Source organism: Pelophylax lessonae (genome assembly GCF_965119305.1).
Source record: "Pelophylax lessonae genome assembly, chromosome: 2".
Classification (NCBI taxonomy): domain Eukaryota; kingdom Metazoa; phylum Chordata; class Amphibia; order Anura; family Ranidae; genus Pelophylax; species Pelophylax lessonae.
The window spans coordinates 728,614,059-728,632,694 of NC_138769.1; the positions used below are offsets into that span (position 1 = coordinate 728,614,059).

Sequence of the window (18,636 nt, forward strand, 5' to 3'; positions counted from 1 at the left end):
AAGGGGTTAATACCAGGGGCGATCAAAGGGTTAAATGTGTCCCTAGTGGGTGCTTTCTGACAGTGGTGGGGGGGGGGGATGGGCTTGCTGCATAAACACAGAGACCTGTGTTCCTAAATAAGAGGAACACAGGATCCCTGTGTTCATAATGGACAGAACAGCGGTCTGCTGTGTTTACAATGGCAGACCGCCGTTCTGTTTCCACGAGGAGCGATCGTGGGTGCCCGGTGGCAATCGTGGGTGCCCGGTGGCAATCGCGGCCTCCGGACCCACGAATTGGCTTCCCCTGGGGTAAATGGGTGTGTGGGCGCGCCCCCGCTAATGACGGACCGGTACGTCGTTTTGTGGGACAGAGTCGACATGCCCCAGTATATGTAAAGCGGCTGGTCGGCAAGTGGTTAAGGAGAATTTCTTCGTGAATTGCACAAGTTTTTTTTTTTCGGAACGTTGGGCAATTATTTTACCGCATACTCGGATGCGGTAAAATCTCACTTAGTGAATCGTTCCCACTGGGATTTCTTCAGAATAACAAAAGGCAGCAAGGTTTGTTAAAATCCTTGCACTGTACATTGATTATCCTGAGGGAAATGTTTTTTTCTCAACAAAACTGGAGTTACTCTTTAGATATTGCTTCAAATGAAAAGTGATTGGTTTTCAATGATCACAACTCCGCTTTTGTGTTCATTCTTTATCCAGTTTCAGTGGTTCTTCCTCTTCTTGTCGTCATTCTTTAGTGCATCTCTTTCTTTCTTCCACCCCCCCAGGATGTTCTGTCCTTCTCTCAGAGGGCTATAAGCTCCTTGGCGTGGATCTTGGTGACATTGCTGCCCTGGATTCTGCACTGGATGGTGCTGGGATGAGATGGAATTGTCCCACTCTTGTACTAGCAGAAGTAGTTCTGTGCTACATGGATCCCACCAGGTAGGTGCAGATACTGAAACACTAGGCTCTGTGTATTCCTTACGACCAGATCTCTTGTAAAAGCTAACTAGACGGGAGGGGACCCCCCCTCCCCCCGCCTTCCACACCTTTACCAAGATCTCCCGTCCCGCCTTCCACACCTTTACCAAGATCTCCCGTCCCGCCTTCCACACCTTTACCAAGATCTCCCGTCCCGCCTTCCACACCTTTACCAAGATCTCCCGTCCCGCCTTCCACACCTTTACCAAGATCTCCCGTCCTACCGGGAGTTCCAGTTGACCAGCCGGCACTTCCAAATGGTTGATCATAGAGGCGATCATGGACCCGAAGTTCTTTGATCACCTCTATGATATAGGAAACCCCCGAAGCAATCAGCTCAACATCACTTCTGGTTTCCACAGACATAAAAGGTGCCATTTTAAAAAATCAGAAGCATTTGATCTCACCGACTTTGGCATGATCAAATGCTTTTAAGGGCAGAGCAGGGATCAGGGGTCTTATAGACCCCAGATCTCTCCATAATGAGTACTGGTCACATGCCTATTGCTGTCACACGGGTTGTTTAAATTTTTGTGACTGCAATAAAAGGGATAAAAAAAATGTATTTAAAATAATCAAAAGCCTTTGATCTTACCGACTTTGGCGTGATTAAATTCTTTAAGGGTAGAGGAGGGATCAGGGGTCTTATAGACCCCAGCTCTCTCCTTAAAGAGTACTGGTCGCATGCCTATTGCTGTCACACGGGATGTTTACATTTTTGTGACAGCAATAAAAGTGATAAAAAAAAAAAAAATGTATTTTAAAAATCAAAAGTGTTTGATCTCATCGACGTTGGCGTGATCAAATTCTTTTAAGGGCAGAGGAGGGATCAGGGGTCTTATAGACCCCAGATCTCTCCATAATGAGTACTGGTCACATGCCTATTGCTGTCTCATGGGATGTTTACATTCCTTGTGACAGCAATAAAAGTGATAAAAAAAAAATGTAAAAGCGTGTGATCTCGCCAACGTTGGCATGGTCAAATTCTTTTAAGGGCAGAGGAGGGATCAGGGGTCTTATAGACCTCAGATCTCTCCATAATGAGTACTGGTGGTCACATGCCTATTGCTGTCACATGGGATGTTTACATTCCTTGTCACAGCAATAAAAGTGATAAAAAAAAATGTATTTTAAAAAATCAAAAGCGTTTGATCTCTCAAATGCTTTTAAGGGCAGAAGAGGGATCAGGGGTCTTGTAGACCCCAGATCTCTCCATAAAGAGTACTGGTCACATGCCTATTGCTGTCACATGGGATGATTTACATTTTTGTGACAGCAATAAAAGTGATAAAAAAAATGTATTTTAAAAAATCAAAAGCGTTTGATCTCACCGACGTTGGCGTGATCAAATGCTTTTAAGGGTAGAGGAGGGATCAGGGGTCTTATAGACCCCAGATCTCTCCATAAAGAGTACTGGTCACATGCCTATTGCTGTCACACGGGATGTTTACATTCCTTGTGACAGCAATAAGTGATCAAAAAAAAATGTATTTAAAAAAATTAAAAGTTGTGGAATCTCACCGACTTTGGTGTGAACAAATGCTTTTAAGGGCAGAAGAGGGATCAGGGGTCTTATAGACCCCAGATCTCTCCATAAAGAGTACTGGTCACATGCCTATTGCTGTCACATGGGATGTTTACATTCCTTGTGACAGCAATAAAAGTGATAAAAAAAAAAATGTATTTTAAAAAATCAAAACTGTTTGATCTCATCGACGTTGGCGTGATCAAATTCTTTTAAGGGCAGAGGAGGGATCAGGGGTCTTATAGACCCCAGATCTCTCCATAATGAGTACTGGTCACATGCCTATTGCTGTCACATGGGATGTTTACATTTTTGTGACAGCAATAAAAGTGATAAAAAAAATGTATTTTAAAAAATCAAAAGCGTTTGATCTCACCAACCTTGGCGTGATCAAATGCTTTTAAGGGCAGAGGAGGGATCAGGGGTCTTATAGACCCCAGATCTCTCCATAAAGAGCACTGGTCACATGCCTATTGCTGTCACACGGGATATTTAAATGTGACAGCAATAAAAGTGATCCAAAAAAAATAATTAAAAAAGAAAAATTTTAAAGTGCTTGCAAGCAAAGGCGAACGCATGTGTCGGTCCGGCACGCACACATACAACGATTGTCCCACACACGAGGTATCCTGAACATCAGATCATGGATAATAATTCTAGCACCAGACCTCCTCTGTAAATCTAAAGTGGTAACCTTTAAAGGCTTTTAAAGTGTCGCCTATGAATAGTAAAATTTACATTGTTTGTTGCCGTTGCAGGGGTGTGCACAATTTTAATGCATGACATCTTTGGTATTCATTTACTTGGCATAAGTCATCTTTCAAATTTCACCAAACAATTGGGTATTATATTGTGTTTAAGTATATTAAAATTCAAAAAAGTGTACTTTCCTCCTAAAAAAATAAAATAAAAATGCGTTTAAAATGGCTGTGACATAAAAGAATTGCAACACCCACCAATTTATTCTCTTGGGCCTCTGTTTTCAAAATAGATATAATGTTTGGGGGTTCTAAGAAATTTTCTAGCAAAACATACTGATTGATAAATGTAAACAAAAAGTGCCGAAAAAAAGGCCTGGAGCTAAAGTGGTTCCAATTAGGTTAGTTTGAGAATGAGCTGTAGGGTTGGGGTTGTTGGATTAGGGTGAGTATGAGCTGTAGGATTGGTGGTGTTGGGATTAGGATGAGTATGAGCTGTAGGGTTGGGGTTGTTGGGTTAGGGTGAGTATGAGCTGTAGGTTTGAGGTTGTTGGATTAGGGTGAGTATAAGCTGTAGGGTTGGGGTTGTTGGATTAGGGCGAGTATGAGCTGTAGGGTTGAGGTTGTTGGATTTGGCTGAGTACGAGCTGTAGGGTTGAGGTTGTTGGATTAGGGTGAGTATGAGCTGTAGAATTGGGGTTGTTGGATTAGGATGAGTATGAGCTGTAGGGTTGGAGTTGTTGGATTAGGGTGAGTATGAGCTGTAGGGTTGAGGTTGTTGGATTAGGGTGAGTATGAGCTGTAGGGTTGGGGTTGTTGGATTAGGGCGAGTATGAGCTGTAGGGTTGGGCTTGTTGGATTAGGGTGAGTATGAGCTGTAGAATTGGGGTTGTTGGATTAGGATGAGTATGAGCTGTAGGGTTGGAGTTGTTGGATTAGGGTGAGTATGAGCTGTAGGGTTGAGGTTGTTGGATTAGGGTGAGTATGAGCTGTAGGGTTGAGGTTGTTGGATTAGGGTGAGTATGAGCTGTAGGGTTGGGGTTGTTGGATTAGGGTGAGTATGAGCTGTAGGGTTGAGGTTGTTGGATTAGGGTGAGTACGTGCTGTAGGGTTAAGGTTGTTGGATTAGAGTGAGTATGAGCTGTAGGGTTGGGGTTGTTGGATTAGGGCGAGTATGAGCTGTAGGGTTGGGCTTGTTAGATTAGGGTGAGTATGAGCTGTAGGGTTGGGGAATGTTGGGTTATGGCAAGTATGAGCTAAAGGGTTGGGGTTGTTGGGTTAGGGTGAGTATGAGCTTTAGGGTTGGGGTTGTTGGGTTAGGACGAGAATGAGCTGTAGGGTTGGGGTCGTTGGGTTAGGGTGAGTATGAGCTGTAGGGTTGGGGATATTGGGTTATGGACAGTATGAGCTGTAGGGTTGGGGTTGTTGGATTAGGGTGAGTATGAGCTGTAGGGTTGAAGTTATTGGATAAGGGTGAGTATGAGCTGTAGGGTTGGGGTTGTTAGGTTATGGTGAGTATGAACTTTAGGATTGGGGTTGTTGGGTTAGGGTGAGTATGAGCTGTAGGGTTGGGGTTGTTGGGTTAGGGTGAGTATGAGCTGTAGGGTTGGGGTTGTTGGGTTAGGGTGAGTATGAGCTGTAGGGTTGGGGTTGTTGGGTTAGGGTGAGTATGAGCTGTAGGGCTGGGGTTGTTGGATTAGGGTGAGTATGAGCTGTAGGGATGGAATTGTTGGGTTAGGGTGAGTATGAGCTGTAGGGTTGGGGTTGTTGGGTTAGGATGAATATGAGCTGAAGGGTTGGGGGTTGTTGGGTTAGGGTGAGTATGAGCTGTAGGGTTGGGGTTGTTGGATTAGGGCAGGGGTCTTCAAACTATGGCCCTCCAGTTGTTCAGGAACTACAATTCCCATCATGCCTAGTCATGTCTGTGAATGTCAGAGTTTTACGTTTTACGATGCCTCATGGGATGTTTAGTTCCTCAACAGCTGGAGGGCCGTAGTTTGAGGATCCCTGGATTAGGGTGAGTATGAGCTGTAGGGTTGAGGGTTGTTGGTTTAGGATGAATAATGAGCTGAAGGGTTGGGGGATGTTGGGTTAGGGTGAGTATGAGCTGTAGGGTTGGGGGTTGTTGGGTTAGGGTGAGTATGAGCTATAGGGTTGGGGTTGTTGGGTTAGGGTGAATATGAGCTGTAGGGTTGGAGGTTGTTGGGTTAGGGTGAGTATGAGCTATAGGGTTGGGGTTGTTGGGTTAGGGTGAGTATGAGCTATAGGGTTGGGATTGTTGTAGGAGAGGTGCAAGGAAAGGACAGAAGATGGGTCAAGGATGGGAGAGGCGGCTCTATAGCGTGGGGAAAAAAATGTGGAACTATTCCTCAATAAAATATAGTTTTAGATGCCATCTCTCCTATCTCTCTTGTGTTTAGGTCAAGGAATGGGTAATTTTATTAATTTTCAAGGAAAATATTAAGTACAACATAAAAGAACAATATTAGTATAAATATTAAGTGTAGCGCTAAACCATAAACTTATATCACATGTGAATGCCACATATAATAAAATTATGAATAATAAAAAAACAATATGTAAAGTGAATTACATATAATTAAAGTCCATAAGGTGAAAAACAAAAGTCCCAAATAAATTGTGCAAAATGATCCAGAAAAGATCCTATAAAATTCTCCTCTTGTGACAACAACGGGAAGGTGAGTGAGGAACACCACGGTACAATGGTAAGGTAGAAGCTGCTTACCAGAAAGATATGCCCATTCAAATTAATGAAGTGGCCCCAAAAGTGTGTGTGTTATGGTAAACCTCAGAATCGCATTGAACACCTCCAAAGCATGGTCCTCAGGGCTCACTCAGACAACCAGGCAGGATTGAGTATGTGTAAAAGATATAAACAGAGACTATAGTGTAATCCCATAAAAAAATACCAAGATTTATTTGAAAAGTAACTTACAATATTCCAGATAGCAAGCGCATGTATATGTATCAAGGCTGTAGACCGGATCGCGGCGTCCCGCGCCCTCGCTAGAGCAGAAAGGCAGAGCCGGCACAGAAGGGGGGCGTGTTGACGTTACGTTTGGTACCGCCGACGCATTTCGTCATCAGTTGACGTCAACCACCACCCTGTGTTTATAAGTGATAGTGATGAGCAGGGAGCAGAGGGCCTGAGCCAAAGGTGGTGGAATTGAGTTCCACCAAGTTCCAGCTGAAAAAAAGCCCTGAGTATAAATATTAAGTACAACATAAAAGAACATCCTGAACAATTGCAAGATATGTATATACTAAAATATAAAAATAAACTGTTAAAGAAACGGAGTATATGAAAAGTAGCGTCCATTCAATATTTCTGTTCAAGTTATCATAGTGCACCTCAAGCAATGATTGATACGGCTATAAATAAACGCTATATTACCAAAAGTATTGGGATGCCTGCCTTTACACACACATGAACTTTAATGGCATCCCAGTCTTAGTCCGTAGGGTTCAATAATGAATTGGCCCATCCTTTGCAGCTATAACAGCTTCAACTCTTCTGGGAAGGCTGTCCACAAGGTTTTAGGAGTGTCTATGGGAATGTTTGACCATTCTTCCAGAAGCGCATTTGTGAGGTCAGGACAAGAAGGCCTGGCTTGCAGTCTCCACTCTAATTCATCCCAAAGGTGTTCTATCGGGTTGAGGTCAGGACTCTGTGCAGGCCAGTCAAGTTCCTCCATCCCAAACTCGCTCATCCATGTCTTTATGGACCTTGCTTTGTGCGCTGGTCCAAATCATTTGGTGGAGGGAGGATTATGGTGTGGGGTTGTCTTTCAGGGGTTGGGCTCGGCCCCTTAGTTCCAGTGAAAGGAACACTTAAGGCGTCAGCATACCAAGACATTTTGGACAATTTCATGCTCCCAAAATTGTGGGAACAGTTTGGGTATGGCCCCTTCCTGTTCTAACATGACTGCGCACCATCTGGTGAGTGTCCAACTTATTTGGTGATGGCGGTGACTCACGAGTGATATACATTACTCCACCTTGAAGTGATAATCATCACATTGAAGATCTTCACTATGGACACCTGATTGCTTGGACTTTTTATGAACATTTATTTGTACTTATCTAGTGTGCTACACTGTTTTTATTCTTGTATTATTTTATGTTGGTTGGGTAAACCACTTTAGTGTTAGCTGCCTAATTCTAACACACAGCGCAGAAATGTTATTATTATTTGAATGCGCACCAGCTCACTCATCCATATCTTAACCACTTAAGCCCCGGAAGATTTTACCCCCTTCCTGACCAGGGCCTATTTTGCGATTCGGCACTGCGTGACTTTAACGGACAATTGCGCGGTCGTGCGACGCTGTACCTAAACGAATTTGACGTCCTTTTTTTCCCACAAACAGAGCTTTCTTTTGGTGGTATTTGATCGCCTGTGCGATTTTTGATCCTGCGCTATAAACAAAAAAAGAGCGTAAATTTTGCAACAATAACAATATTTTTCACATTTTTTTTATATGAAATTCCCCCAAAAAAATGTAAAAATCAAAATTTCTTAACATTTTCGGCCAATTTGTTTTATGCTACATATGTTTGGTAAAAAAAAAAATCGTAAAAAGCGTATTTTGATTGGTTTGCGCAAAAGTTATTGCGTTTTACTAACTAAGGGAAAGATTTTTGTCTTTTTTTTTTTTTTTTTTTTTTTTTTACGAGTAATGGCGGCGATCTGTGATTTTTTTTTTTTTTTTTGCTGGACTGCGACGTTGCGGCGGACAGATCGGACCCTTCACTGACATTTTTGACACTTTTGGGGGTACCAGTGACATTACTACAGTAATCAGTGCTAAAAATATGCACTGTTACTGTAAACATGACACTGGCAGTGAAGGGGTTAACTTTTTTGAGAGGGAGGGGCTATGTGTGTCCCTAGGGGCGTGCTTCCAACTGTGATTGGATGTGGCTTGATGTGTAAGAACAGTGATCAACAGTCCTACATAGCAGAACCGTGTGATCACTATTCCTACACAGGGGAGACTGACAGGCGGCTTGTTTACATCAGCCGCCTGCCTTTCTCCCTCTCCACCGACGATCGCCGAGTGACCAGCAGACATCGGGTCCGCTGGGCACACGCGCGGGGGGGTCCGTGACCGAGCGGGAGCACGCTCGCTCCCTAGACCCTCACAGGCTAGCGACGTAGACCTACGTCGCTTTGCCTGTGAGGGGCTGACCGCCGCCGTAAATAGTCGTGCGGCGGTCGGCAAGTGGTTAATGGATCTTGCTTTGTGCACTGGTGCGCAGTCATGTTGGAACAGGAAGGGGCCATCCCCAAACTCCTCCCACAAAGTTGGGAGCATGAAATTGTCTAAAATGGCTTGGTATGCTGACGCCTTTAGAGTTCTCTTCACTGGAACTAAGGGGCCAAGCCCAACTCCTGCAAAATAACCCCACATCATAATCCCCCCTCCACCAAATGATTTGGACCAGTGCACAAAGCAAGGTCCATAAAGACATGGATGAGTGAGTTTGGGGTGGAGGAACTTGACTGTCCTGCACAGAGTCCTGACCTCAACCCGATAGAACACCTTTAGGATGAATTCGAGTGGAGACTGCGAGCCAGGCCTTCTCGTCCAACATCAGTGCCTGACTGCACAAATGTGTTTCTGGAAGAATGGTCAAACATTCCCATAGACACACTCCTAAACCTTGTGGACAGCCTTCCCAGAAGAGTTGAAGCTGTTATAGCTGCCAAGGGTGGGCCAACTCAATATTGAACCCTACGGACTAAGATTGGGACGCCATTAAAGTTCCCGTGTGTAAAGTCCCAATACTTTTGGGAATATAGTGTATGAACAGGCGAGTTTCAAGGAAGGTTGCTTACAAGCAAGGAATATATACCTTAGGTAGGGCATCCCCCAGTGATGGTGAACCTTGGCACCCCGGATGTTTTGGAACTACATTTCCCATGATGCTCATTAACTCTGCAGTGTAGTTGAGCATCATGGGAAATGTAGTGCCAAGGTTCGCCATCACTGCGTTGGGGTAATATTGTATATAATATGGTATTTAGGTCAAGTAATGATGAAACTAGAGTGAAATAATTGTATAATGGGAAGGGCATCTATCACATGAGATTCGTTTTGCTTCATTTGTTCTGCAGATCCACAGAAGTGATTGGCTGGGCAGCAAGACGATTTCCTCATTCCCGCTTCGTCTTATATGAGCAGTTTTCACCATGTGACCCATTTGGTCAGGTGATGATGAATCACTTTGTGTCGCTGAACTCTGCACTGCGCTCAGTGGCGGCGTATCCGTGGCTGGAGGATCAGGAGCACCGCTTCCTGCAGGAGGTCAGAATTGTGCGTCATTAATTTATGTCCCTTCCTGTCTGCTATGGATCCTTCACCAACTGCTTCCTACTGAGTGTCCTTTTCTTCTGTATGTAGAGCTCACTTTATAAAGGGCAAAAAGTTTTTATTTTGTACTCCAATGCCTGCCAATGCAGAAACTCTCCGTTTTCTCATTAAGTTGTTTGAGCAGATTTTGGGGAATTAAATGATCTACTCTACTTTTTTTGGGTGTGTTTAGGGTAGCTTACTCAATTTTTTTTTTTTGTATTTTTCTTTAGTTTTTTTTTTTCCTTTTTTGTGTGTTTTTTCCTTTTTTTTGTGTGTATCTGTATTGCTTTCGTTCTTTATTTTATTTTTTTTTTATTATTTTTTTTTTACGGTTTCTTTTTTTTCTTTCTCTTTGGCTCAAAAACGGATCCAGGATGGACCATTACTTCCTGTCTCTAAACCTATCTAGTTTTGAACCATATAAAGGAGTTGTAAAGTCAGAAGGATTTTTTTTTTATCTTCATGCATTCTATGCATGAAGATAAAAAACTTTCTGCGTGCAGCAGCTTCCCCAGCCCCCCTAATACTTACCCGAGGTCTCTCTCTGTCCGGAGATGTTCGCGAGTGTCTCAGCCGTCTGGGATTCTCCCTCCGGATTGGCTGTTGCTGCTGTCAATCAAAGTCAGCTAGCCAATCAGGAGAGAGAGAGAGAGGGCGGGGCCAGATGGGGCTCCATGTCTGAATGGATACAGGGAGCTGTGACTCGGGTCAGGTGCCCCCATAGCAAGCTGCTTGCTGTGGGGGCACTCAAGAGGAGGGAGGGGCCAGGAGAGCGAGCGTGGGACCTGGGCCACAAAACCGGGTGCAAAACCTCTGTACATTGGAGGGAAGTATAATGTGTTTATTTGTATAAGGGAAACAAATGAGACGAAACAAATGAGACTTTACAATCACTTTAAAGCCTGTGAGGTCATTGCTTTCATAACAAAATCATAGCCATGCCCAGACACACTTCCCATCAACATGCTTTAAGCACTTCAGCTTTGGAAGGTTTTACCCCCCCCCCCCCCCTTAATGACCAGGCCATTTTCTCTATCGTTCATCGACAGACGCAGCTCTGCTTAATCATAGACTATAGGTTTATGCTCCTCCCACTAGGAATAGGCCCTAGGCGGAAAAAAGTCTTGTCCACGCCTTCAGGGGCTGTCCCAGCAGGCATAACCCCCCCAGGCTCTGCGATACTCAAACAGTTTTGTTGCAAGCAGTGACAGAAAAAGACCCCATAAATCAAAAGTAGAGGGGCGGGTGCTGCGTCTGTCAATGAACTTCAGAGAAAAGGATTTTACGCTAAGTTCTTACAAAAATCCAGTTTTCTCTATCGTTCATCGACAGACGCAGCTCTCCTAATCATAGACTCATAGGGATGTCCCAAAGCAGTCAAAACATGGAGGGGTGAGAACAAGACAGGAACAAAAAAACCTGAATGCCCCAATGGCCAAACGTAGCCAAACAGGAACAACAGGATCTCCCCCGAAACATAGTTTTGTTCTGCCTAGTGACAGGGATCGCAGGCTGCAGTTTAAGAGAGAGCCCCCTTTTTTTTTGGTTTCTCTTTGAGGGTTCGTTGTTTCGGGGGAGATCCTGTTGTTCCTGGTTGGCTACTGTATCCAAATGAAATTTTTATCATTTCTTTCACACAAATAGAGCTTTATTTTGGTGGTATTTAATCACCGCTGGGTTTTTTTTTTTTTTACTAAAAAGAAAAAAAAACAGAAAAAAAAAGACAGAAAATTTAGAAAAAAAAAGTTTTTCTTATTTTCTGACTGTAAATAAGTAATTTTTCTCCTTCACTGATGTGTGCTGATGAGGTGGCACTGATAGGCTGCACTGATGAGGAGGCACTAATATGCTGCACTGACGGGTGGCACTGACGGGTGGCACTGACGGGTGGCACTGACGGGCAGCACTGATGGGCAATGACAGACAGCATTGATGGGCAGCACAGAGGAGAAGGCACTGATTGGCACTGACTGGCAGCACTGTGGGCACTGATTGAGTTCAGTGTGGGCACTAAATGTAGGCACTGATGGGCATTGTTAGGGTGACTTTTGGGCACTGTTTTATCTTTACTGTAACCAGGGCACTGATGATCAGTGCCCTGATTACCTGTCCTAGACTCCCCGTTGAGGCGGAGCCGCTGATTGGCTCTCCTCGCCACACACTCTGACAGTGTGAGGCGAGGAGAGCCAATAAATGGCACTTCCTCATTTGCATGTGACCGGCTGTGATTGGACACAGCCGATCACATGGGTAAAGAGCCAGGTCATTGGCTCTTTACCAAGATCAGGGACAGGTTCTTAATGACTTGGTTCCTAGGACAAGGCGCGGCCGCGCTGAGTTTGCCCGGAAGAGTGCCCGTTTTGGGGCGCCATCGTCTGATGTTCTAGAACGAGAGCCGCACCGCTCCGCTGTAATTTGACGGTGGGCGGGCGGCAAGTGGTTAATGAGTATTTAAACCTATAAACAAAAATGTATTATACTTTAGCTTATCATTGGTAATGTGCTGGCTGCATTAGTTTTCCTTTATCTTTGGTTGGGGGCCCGTGGAACCCAGCTTACCTTAGAGAGGTTGGGAAATCCCTCTCTCAGCTCCCTAGGCCCCTCTTATGTGTAAGTCACCCTGTGTATAATGGGGACACAGGGTGACCAAGGAAATGATGGGCCCCTACTTAATGGACACTGAGAATATGGTTTGGATTACTTCGAATGGGACAGTAATATTTATAAACCAGTAATCTCAAGAAATATATGAGGACTATTCCTGTTTGATTCTGAACATATTCATTGAAAGAGCTGGTCACATTGGCCTCTGTTCCATGTTCTTCAACGGACAGTCTGTTACTGGTGGTCTCCTGCTATTGTCTGTGTATTAAGGTGCGATGTGTTTTCTTTTAAGCCTGTCTGTCCCATTGTTACATAGTTAGGTTGAAAAAAGACACAAGTCCATCTGGCCAAACCAATAAAAAAACAAACAAAAAGAAAACAGTAAAGAAAACCCAACCATACAATCCCATATACACAATCCTATACCTGCAGTTGATCCAGAGGAAGGCGTAAAATTGTTAATTAACTCACCTATTGTTTGTCAAGATGACTAGATAATTAGTTCAGGTTAATTATATTTCTGTACACAATTTCATCTGCATAGGATAATGTAATCAGGCAACCCCTGACCTGGTGGGGTAATCTGATCAGGAGGGGGGGGATGTCCTCCTGTGTGGTATATATTGTATGTGAGTTTGTTCAATAAAGGTTCCAGACCTTTACAAGCTATTCTCGTCTAGTTTTAGTATGGGGCGGCAAGAATATCTGATATCTATGTTCAAGACTGAAGGAAGCGGTATTCTGATGGAAGCACATTGTGGGGTCACGGTTTCAGTTACAGATGGCATGAAAGGAAGCCATCCCTTGTTTACAACCGTCATGTGACATGCTGCGATTGGTCACATGGTACCAGCAGCGAACCAGTACGCTGATCAGTCATTGGCTGTTTTCGGTGGACACAGCAGGTGACAGATCGTGGCCCCTTCTGAGAGGACATTATGTGACGTCCTCTCAGAACGGTAAAGCCTGTAGCAGAATGATGGGCGGGAAGGTGTTAAGTACTTTGGTTTTCTCCCACACCTTAAAGACATACTGATTGGACAATTGGCTCCTATCCTAAAGTGGTTCTAAAGCCTAAACATTTTTTACCTTAATGCATTCCATTATTTTTTTTTTTTTTTACCCGCACCAAAACCTGTAATAAATAGATAAAAATAAAAAATTTTCAGATTTGGGTTTCGTTTTCACCTTCCCTATTGACTCTAATGCAAAATTTTGTAAAAAAATTTGGGGAACTTGAGGACCGCACTTTTAATTTCTGATATTTCCTCTCCTCACAGGGTTGGGAGAAATGTCGTATTTTGGACATGAACGAATTCTCCGTTTTGTGCGTTCCGGACCTGGAAAAATTACGCATCGAATCGCTGGAGCCATTTGATGAGTCTGAGGTATGAATTCTGTGTGTGTTAGACAGTTGAGTGCGATTCCTCTAGGAATGGAGGATGGCGGATTATTGCAGAGGGGAAATTAAAATGGACGGCGATCTTTTCTGGGCTGGAGAAAACTCAGGCGTTATCTGCCATGCTGCCTCTGATTCAGGCCCCTTTCACACTTGGGCAACTTGTCATTCAACTTTGGACATCAGAGTCGCACAAACTGTTGTTCCCCATGTTTTTCAATGATTCCCATTCATATACTTAAAGTTGCAGCAACTTCAAAGTAATTCATGCACTACTTTAGTCCAACTTTCATGCAACTTGAGGGCCATAGACATCAATAAATAGGAAAAAGCCGCGCTACTGACCCAAATAAGGATAATGCAAAATGAAGATCTATTGGGGAACAGATGTCAAATAAGCACCCAAGGTGAAATCACTTTTGTTTGTGGGAAAAAAAGGACGTCAATTTCGTTTGGGTACAGCATCGCACGACCGCGCAATTGTCCGTTAAATTCACACAGTGCCGAATTGCAAAATAGGCCCTGGTCTTTGAGCAGCCAAATCCTCCGGGGCTTAAAGCGGTTGTAAACCCGAAAATGGAAAAAAAAAACAAAAACCTGCAAGACAAAGCCATAATGAGCTAGTATACATCGCATACTAGCTCATTATGTATTACATACCTTAGAACGAAGCCCCGTCACGGACCCCCGGACATCGCTGTGGGCGCCGCCATGATCCCTCGGCGTCTCTTCCGGGTTCGGCGGCTCCGGCGCTGTGATTGGCCTGAGCCGCGATGACGTCACTCCCGCGCATGCGCGCGGGAGTGATTTTCCGGCAAGCTGCCGGCTAGGAAAACTGAAGGTCCCCCCGGACCTTCAGAGCGCATGCGCCGCTCGCGTGAGCGGCTGCATGCACTGCAAATATCTCCTAAACCGTGCCGGTTTAGGAGATATTAATTATACCTACAGGTAAGCCTTATTGTAGGCTTACCTGTAGGTAACAGTGTCAAAAAGCGGGATACTACCGCTTTAAGTGGTTAACTTGTACAAGCTAAGTTGTCGGCTAGCTTTGTATGGGGGCGGCTGGAAAATCTGATATCTATGTTCTCGACTGGGAGGAAGCCGTATACTGACGGAAGTCCACAAGTACAGTGTGGGTCGCGGTTCCATTACAGAGGGATGTAGACAATTCACCTTTTCTCAGTGTGGGAAAACCTAGCAATGTTTTCTACGTGGTGTCCTCCTGATCTGGTAAAATGCATCTAAATCCAGAAACAAAGATGTCGTATAGCGCAGCTTACCAGTTCATAGGTGTGGTGGCTGCATTAGTTCTATTTTATGGAGATTATTTTCCCTTTTAATTATCTTTTTATTTTAAAAAGAGTTGTGCCCCTTTATGTGGGAAGACTAGGCTTGTTGCTCATGATATCAGTTGCCCTTTTGGGGGTAGCAGCTGTGTACCTGGGATGGTATCCCTTGGGAAGTTGGTGCACCATGCCCGATAATTTGTCAGATATTGATTGTTGGCCCTATCTCTCTTTCTGGAGCTGATCCGGTACATGATCTCTGTCTCTATATTTCCATCAGGAGCTCCACCTCAAGTGTTCTCATTACTTTATCTTGGCGGCCTCTCGAGGAACTCTAGCGCACTGTACGGCCCTACGACCGCTCTGCGATACTCGCATAGGTATGATGGATGGTATGAACAGCGTGGCAGCAGACTCAGAGGAAACGGATCCAACTTCCGGGCTGATTACATAATACACGGATCTCATGCTGGGAATAACATTGAGTGTCCTCCCCTACAAAGCAAAACTCTGATTTCTGTATGTGTGTGCATGGTCCCATCTGTCCTGTTTCTGATTGGATGTCTGTTTGCTGGGTCCTTGTATGTGATCCCATCTATCAATGGGTGTATGATTTTCATCTGCCAGTGGGCGAACCCCTGTGTGAGATTCCCATCTGTCATTGGCCGGACCCCTGTGTGTGATTCCCATTGGCCAGACCCCCCTGTGTGAGATTCCCATCTGTCATTGGCCGGACCCCTGTGTGTGATTCCTATTGGCCAGACCCCTGTGTGTGATTCCCATTGGCCAGACCCGTATGTGTGATTTCCATTGGCCAGACCCCTGTGTGTGATTCTCATTGACCAGACCCCTGTGTGTGATTCTTCTCTGCCTTTAGCCAGACCCCAGTGTGTGATTCCCATCTGCCTTTGGCCAGACCCCTGTGTGTGATTCCCATGATCTGCCTTTGGCCAGACCCCTGTGTGTGATTCCCATCTGCCTTTGGCCAGACCCCTGTGTGTGATTCCCATCTGCCTTTCTGTGTGTGATTCCCATCTGCCTTTTTGTGTGTGATTCCCATCTGCCTTTGGCCAGACCCCTGTGTGTGATTCCCATCTGCCTTTGGCCAGACCCCTGTGTGTGATTCTTCTCTGCCTTTAGCCAGACCCCTGTGTGTGATTCCCATTTGCCTTTGGCCAGACCCCTGTGTGTGATTCCCATCTGCCTTTGGCCAGACCCCTGTGTGTGATTCCCATCTGCCTTTGGCCAGACCCCTGTGTGTGATTCCCATCTGCCTTTGGCCAGACCCCTGTGTGTGATTCCCATCTGCCTTTGGCCAGGCTCCTGTGTGTGATTCCCATCTACCTTTGGCCAGACCCCTGTGTGTGATTCCCATCTGCCTTTGGCCAGACCCCTGTGTGTGATTCTTCTCTGCCTTTAGCCAGACCCCTGTGTGTGATTCCCATTTGCCTTTGGCCAGACCCCTGTGTGTGATTCCCATCTGCCTTTGGCCAGACCCCTGTGTGTGATTCCCATCTGCCTTTGGCCAGACCCCTGTGTGTGATTCCCATCTGCCTTTGGCCAGACCCCTGTGTGTGATTCCCATCTGCCTTTGGCCAGGCTCCTGTGTGTGATTCCCATCTACCTTTGGCCAGACCCCTGTGTGTGATTCCCATCTGCCTTTGGCCAGACCCCTGTGTGTGATTCTTCTCTGCCTTTAGCCAGACCCCTGTGTGTGATTCCCATTTGCCTTTGGCCAGACCCCTGTGTGTGATTCCCATCTGCCTTTGGCCAGACCCCTTTGTGTGATTCTTCTCTGCCTTTGGCCAGACCCCTGTGTGTGTTTCCCATCTGCCTTTGGCCAGACCCCTGTGTGTGATTCCCATCTGCCTTTGGCCGGGACCCCTGTGTGTGATTCCCATCTGCCATTAGCCAGACCTCTGTGTGTGATTCCCATCTGCCATTAGCCGGACCCCTGTGTGTGATTCCCATATGTCTTCTGTGTGAGATATGTGAGATTGATCAGACTCCTGTTTGTGATTTTCTTCTTTGCCGGGACCCCTGTGTGTGATTCCCACCTGCCTTTGGCCGGAACCCCTGTGTGTGATTCCCATCTGCCTTTGGCCGGGACCCCTGTGTGTGATTCCCATCTGCCATTAGCCGGACCCCTGTGTGTGATTCCCATCTGCCATTAGCCGGACCCCTGTGTGTGATTCCCATCTGCCATTAGCCGGACCCCTGTGTGTGATTCCCATCTGCCTTTGTGTGATTCCCATCTGCCTTTGAACGGACCCCAGTGTGAGATCTTCCCTGTGCTCCAGCTGAGGGATCCCTGATTGTAATCCTGAGTCTCCTTTTTTGTTTTCTCTATGTAGAGTTCTCAGTGCTTCCAGCTCAGGAGTTCCGTGGCTCTCTCCCTGTGAATCCTCTCACCACTTCTGTCTGTGGTCTACGCCGTTTTGGTCACCGCTCCTGTCCAGTGTCTTCCCAGGTCATCATCTCCGCTGGTGGGTTTGGGGAAGGAGACGGCAAGCACCGAAGATTAGACGACATCCATCTTTTATTACGGAAAGATGAGGCCTGGGTGCAGGAGATGAACACAGACCAATGGGGTAATCCCTTTATTTTTATTACATGGTATTGCTCAAGCACTTGTATCACTTGTATCATTTTGGAAGGCTTCTAAGATTATTCAAAATTCATTGATGGGTGTACCTAATCTGCAGGTGACCTCCTTCTGGCCTGCAATTGACGTGCTTCTGACTTGCTTCAAGCAGGTTTTGCGTTCTCATAGGCCCACCCCTTTCATTCATCAACCACTTGGATTCATCAAGGATTTTCCCCCTTAACCACTTAAGCCCCGGAAGATTTTACCCCCTTCCTGACCAGGCCCTATTTTGCGATTCGGCACTGCGTGACTTTAACGGACAGTTGCGCGGTCGTGCGACGCTGTACCTAAACTAATTTGACGTCCCTTTTTTCCCCACAAACAGAGCTTTCTTTTGGTGGTATTTGATCACCTGTGCGATTTTTTGATCATGCGCTATAAGCAAAAAAAGAGCGCCAATTTTTCAAAAATAACAATATTTTTCACATTTTTTTATATGAAATTCCCCCCAAAAAAAATGTAAAAATCAAAATTTTTTAACATTTTCGGCCAATTTGATTTATGCTACATATGTTTGGTAAAAAAAAATCGCAATAAGCGTATTTTGATTGGTTTGCGCAAAAGTTATTGCGTTTACTAACAAAGGGAAAGATTTTTGTCATTTTTGTTGTTTTTTTTTTAACGCGTAATGGCGGCGATCTGCGATTTTTTTTTTTTTTTGCGGGACTGCGACATTGCGGCGGACAGATCGGACCCTTGACTGACATTTTTGACACTTTTGGGGGTACCAGTGACATTACTACAGTAATCAGTGCTATACATATGCACTGTTACTGTAAAATTACACAGGCAGTGAAGGGGTTAACTTTTTTTAGAGGGAGGGGCTATGTGTGTCCCTAGGGGCGTGATTCTAACTGTGATTGGCTGTGGCTTGAGGTGTAGGAACAGTGATCAACGGTCCTACATAGTAGAACCGTATGATTTCTATTCCTACACAGGGGAGAATGACAGGCGGCTTGTTTACATAAGCCACCCGCCTTTCTCCCTCTCCACCGACGATTGCGAGTGACAGGCGGACGATCGGGTCCGCCGGTCACACGCGCGGGGGGGTCCGTGACCACGCGGGAGTGGGAGCATGCCTCCAGCGGCGCACGCTCGCTCCCTAGACCCTCCCAGGCTAGCGACGTAGACCTACGT

At 45.4% G+C, this 18,636-nt stretch overlaps 1 protein-coding gene across 1 annotated transcript in view; it reads left to right on the forward strand.

Moving 5' to 3' along the window:
- LOC309548317 (tRNA wybutosine-synthesizing protein 4-like) overlaps positions 1–18,636 on the forward strand; it is a gene marked incomplete at its 3' end in the record, with an annotated part of 68,194 nt that overhangs the window by 12,750 nt on the left and 36,808 nt on the right. The window contains exons 5-9 of the mRNA XM_082248256.1: positions 765–921; positions 9,326–9,515; positions 13,448–13,555; positions 15,133–15,232; positions 17,207–17,443. Of these exons, the coding sequence (XP_082104382.1) occupies positions 765–921; positions 9,326–9,515; positions 13,448–13,555; positions 15,133–15,232; positions 17,207–17,443 (792 nt within the window). The remainder of the gene's footprint in view (positions 1–764; positions 922–9,325; positions 9,516–13,447; positions 13,556–15,132; positions 15,233–17,206; positions 17,444–18,636) is intronic.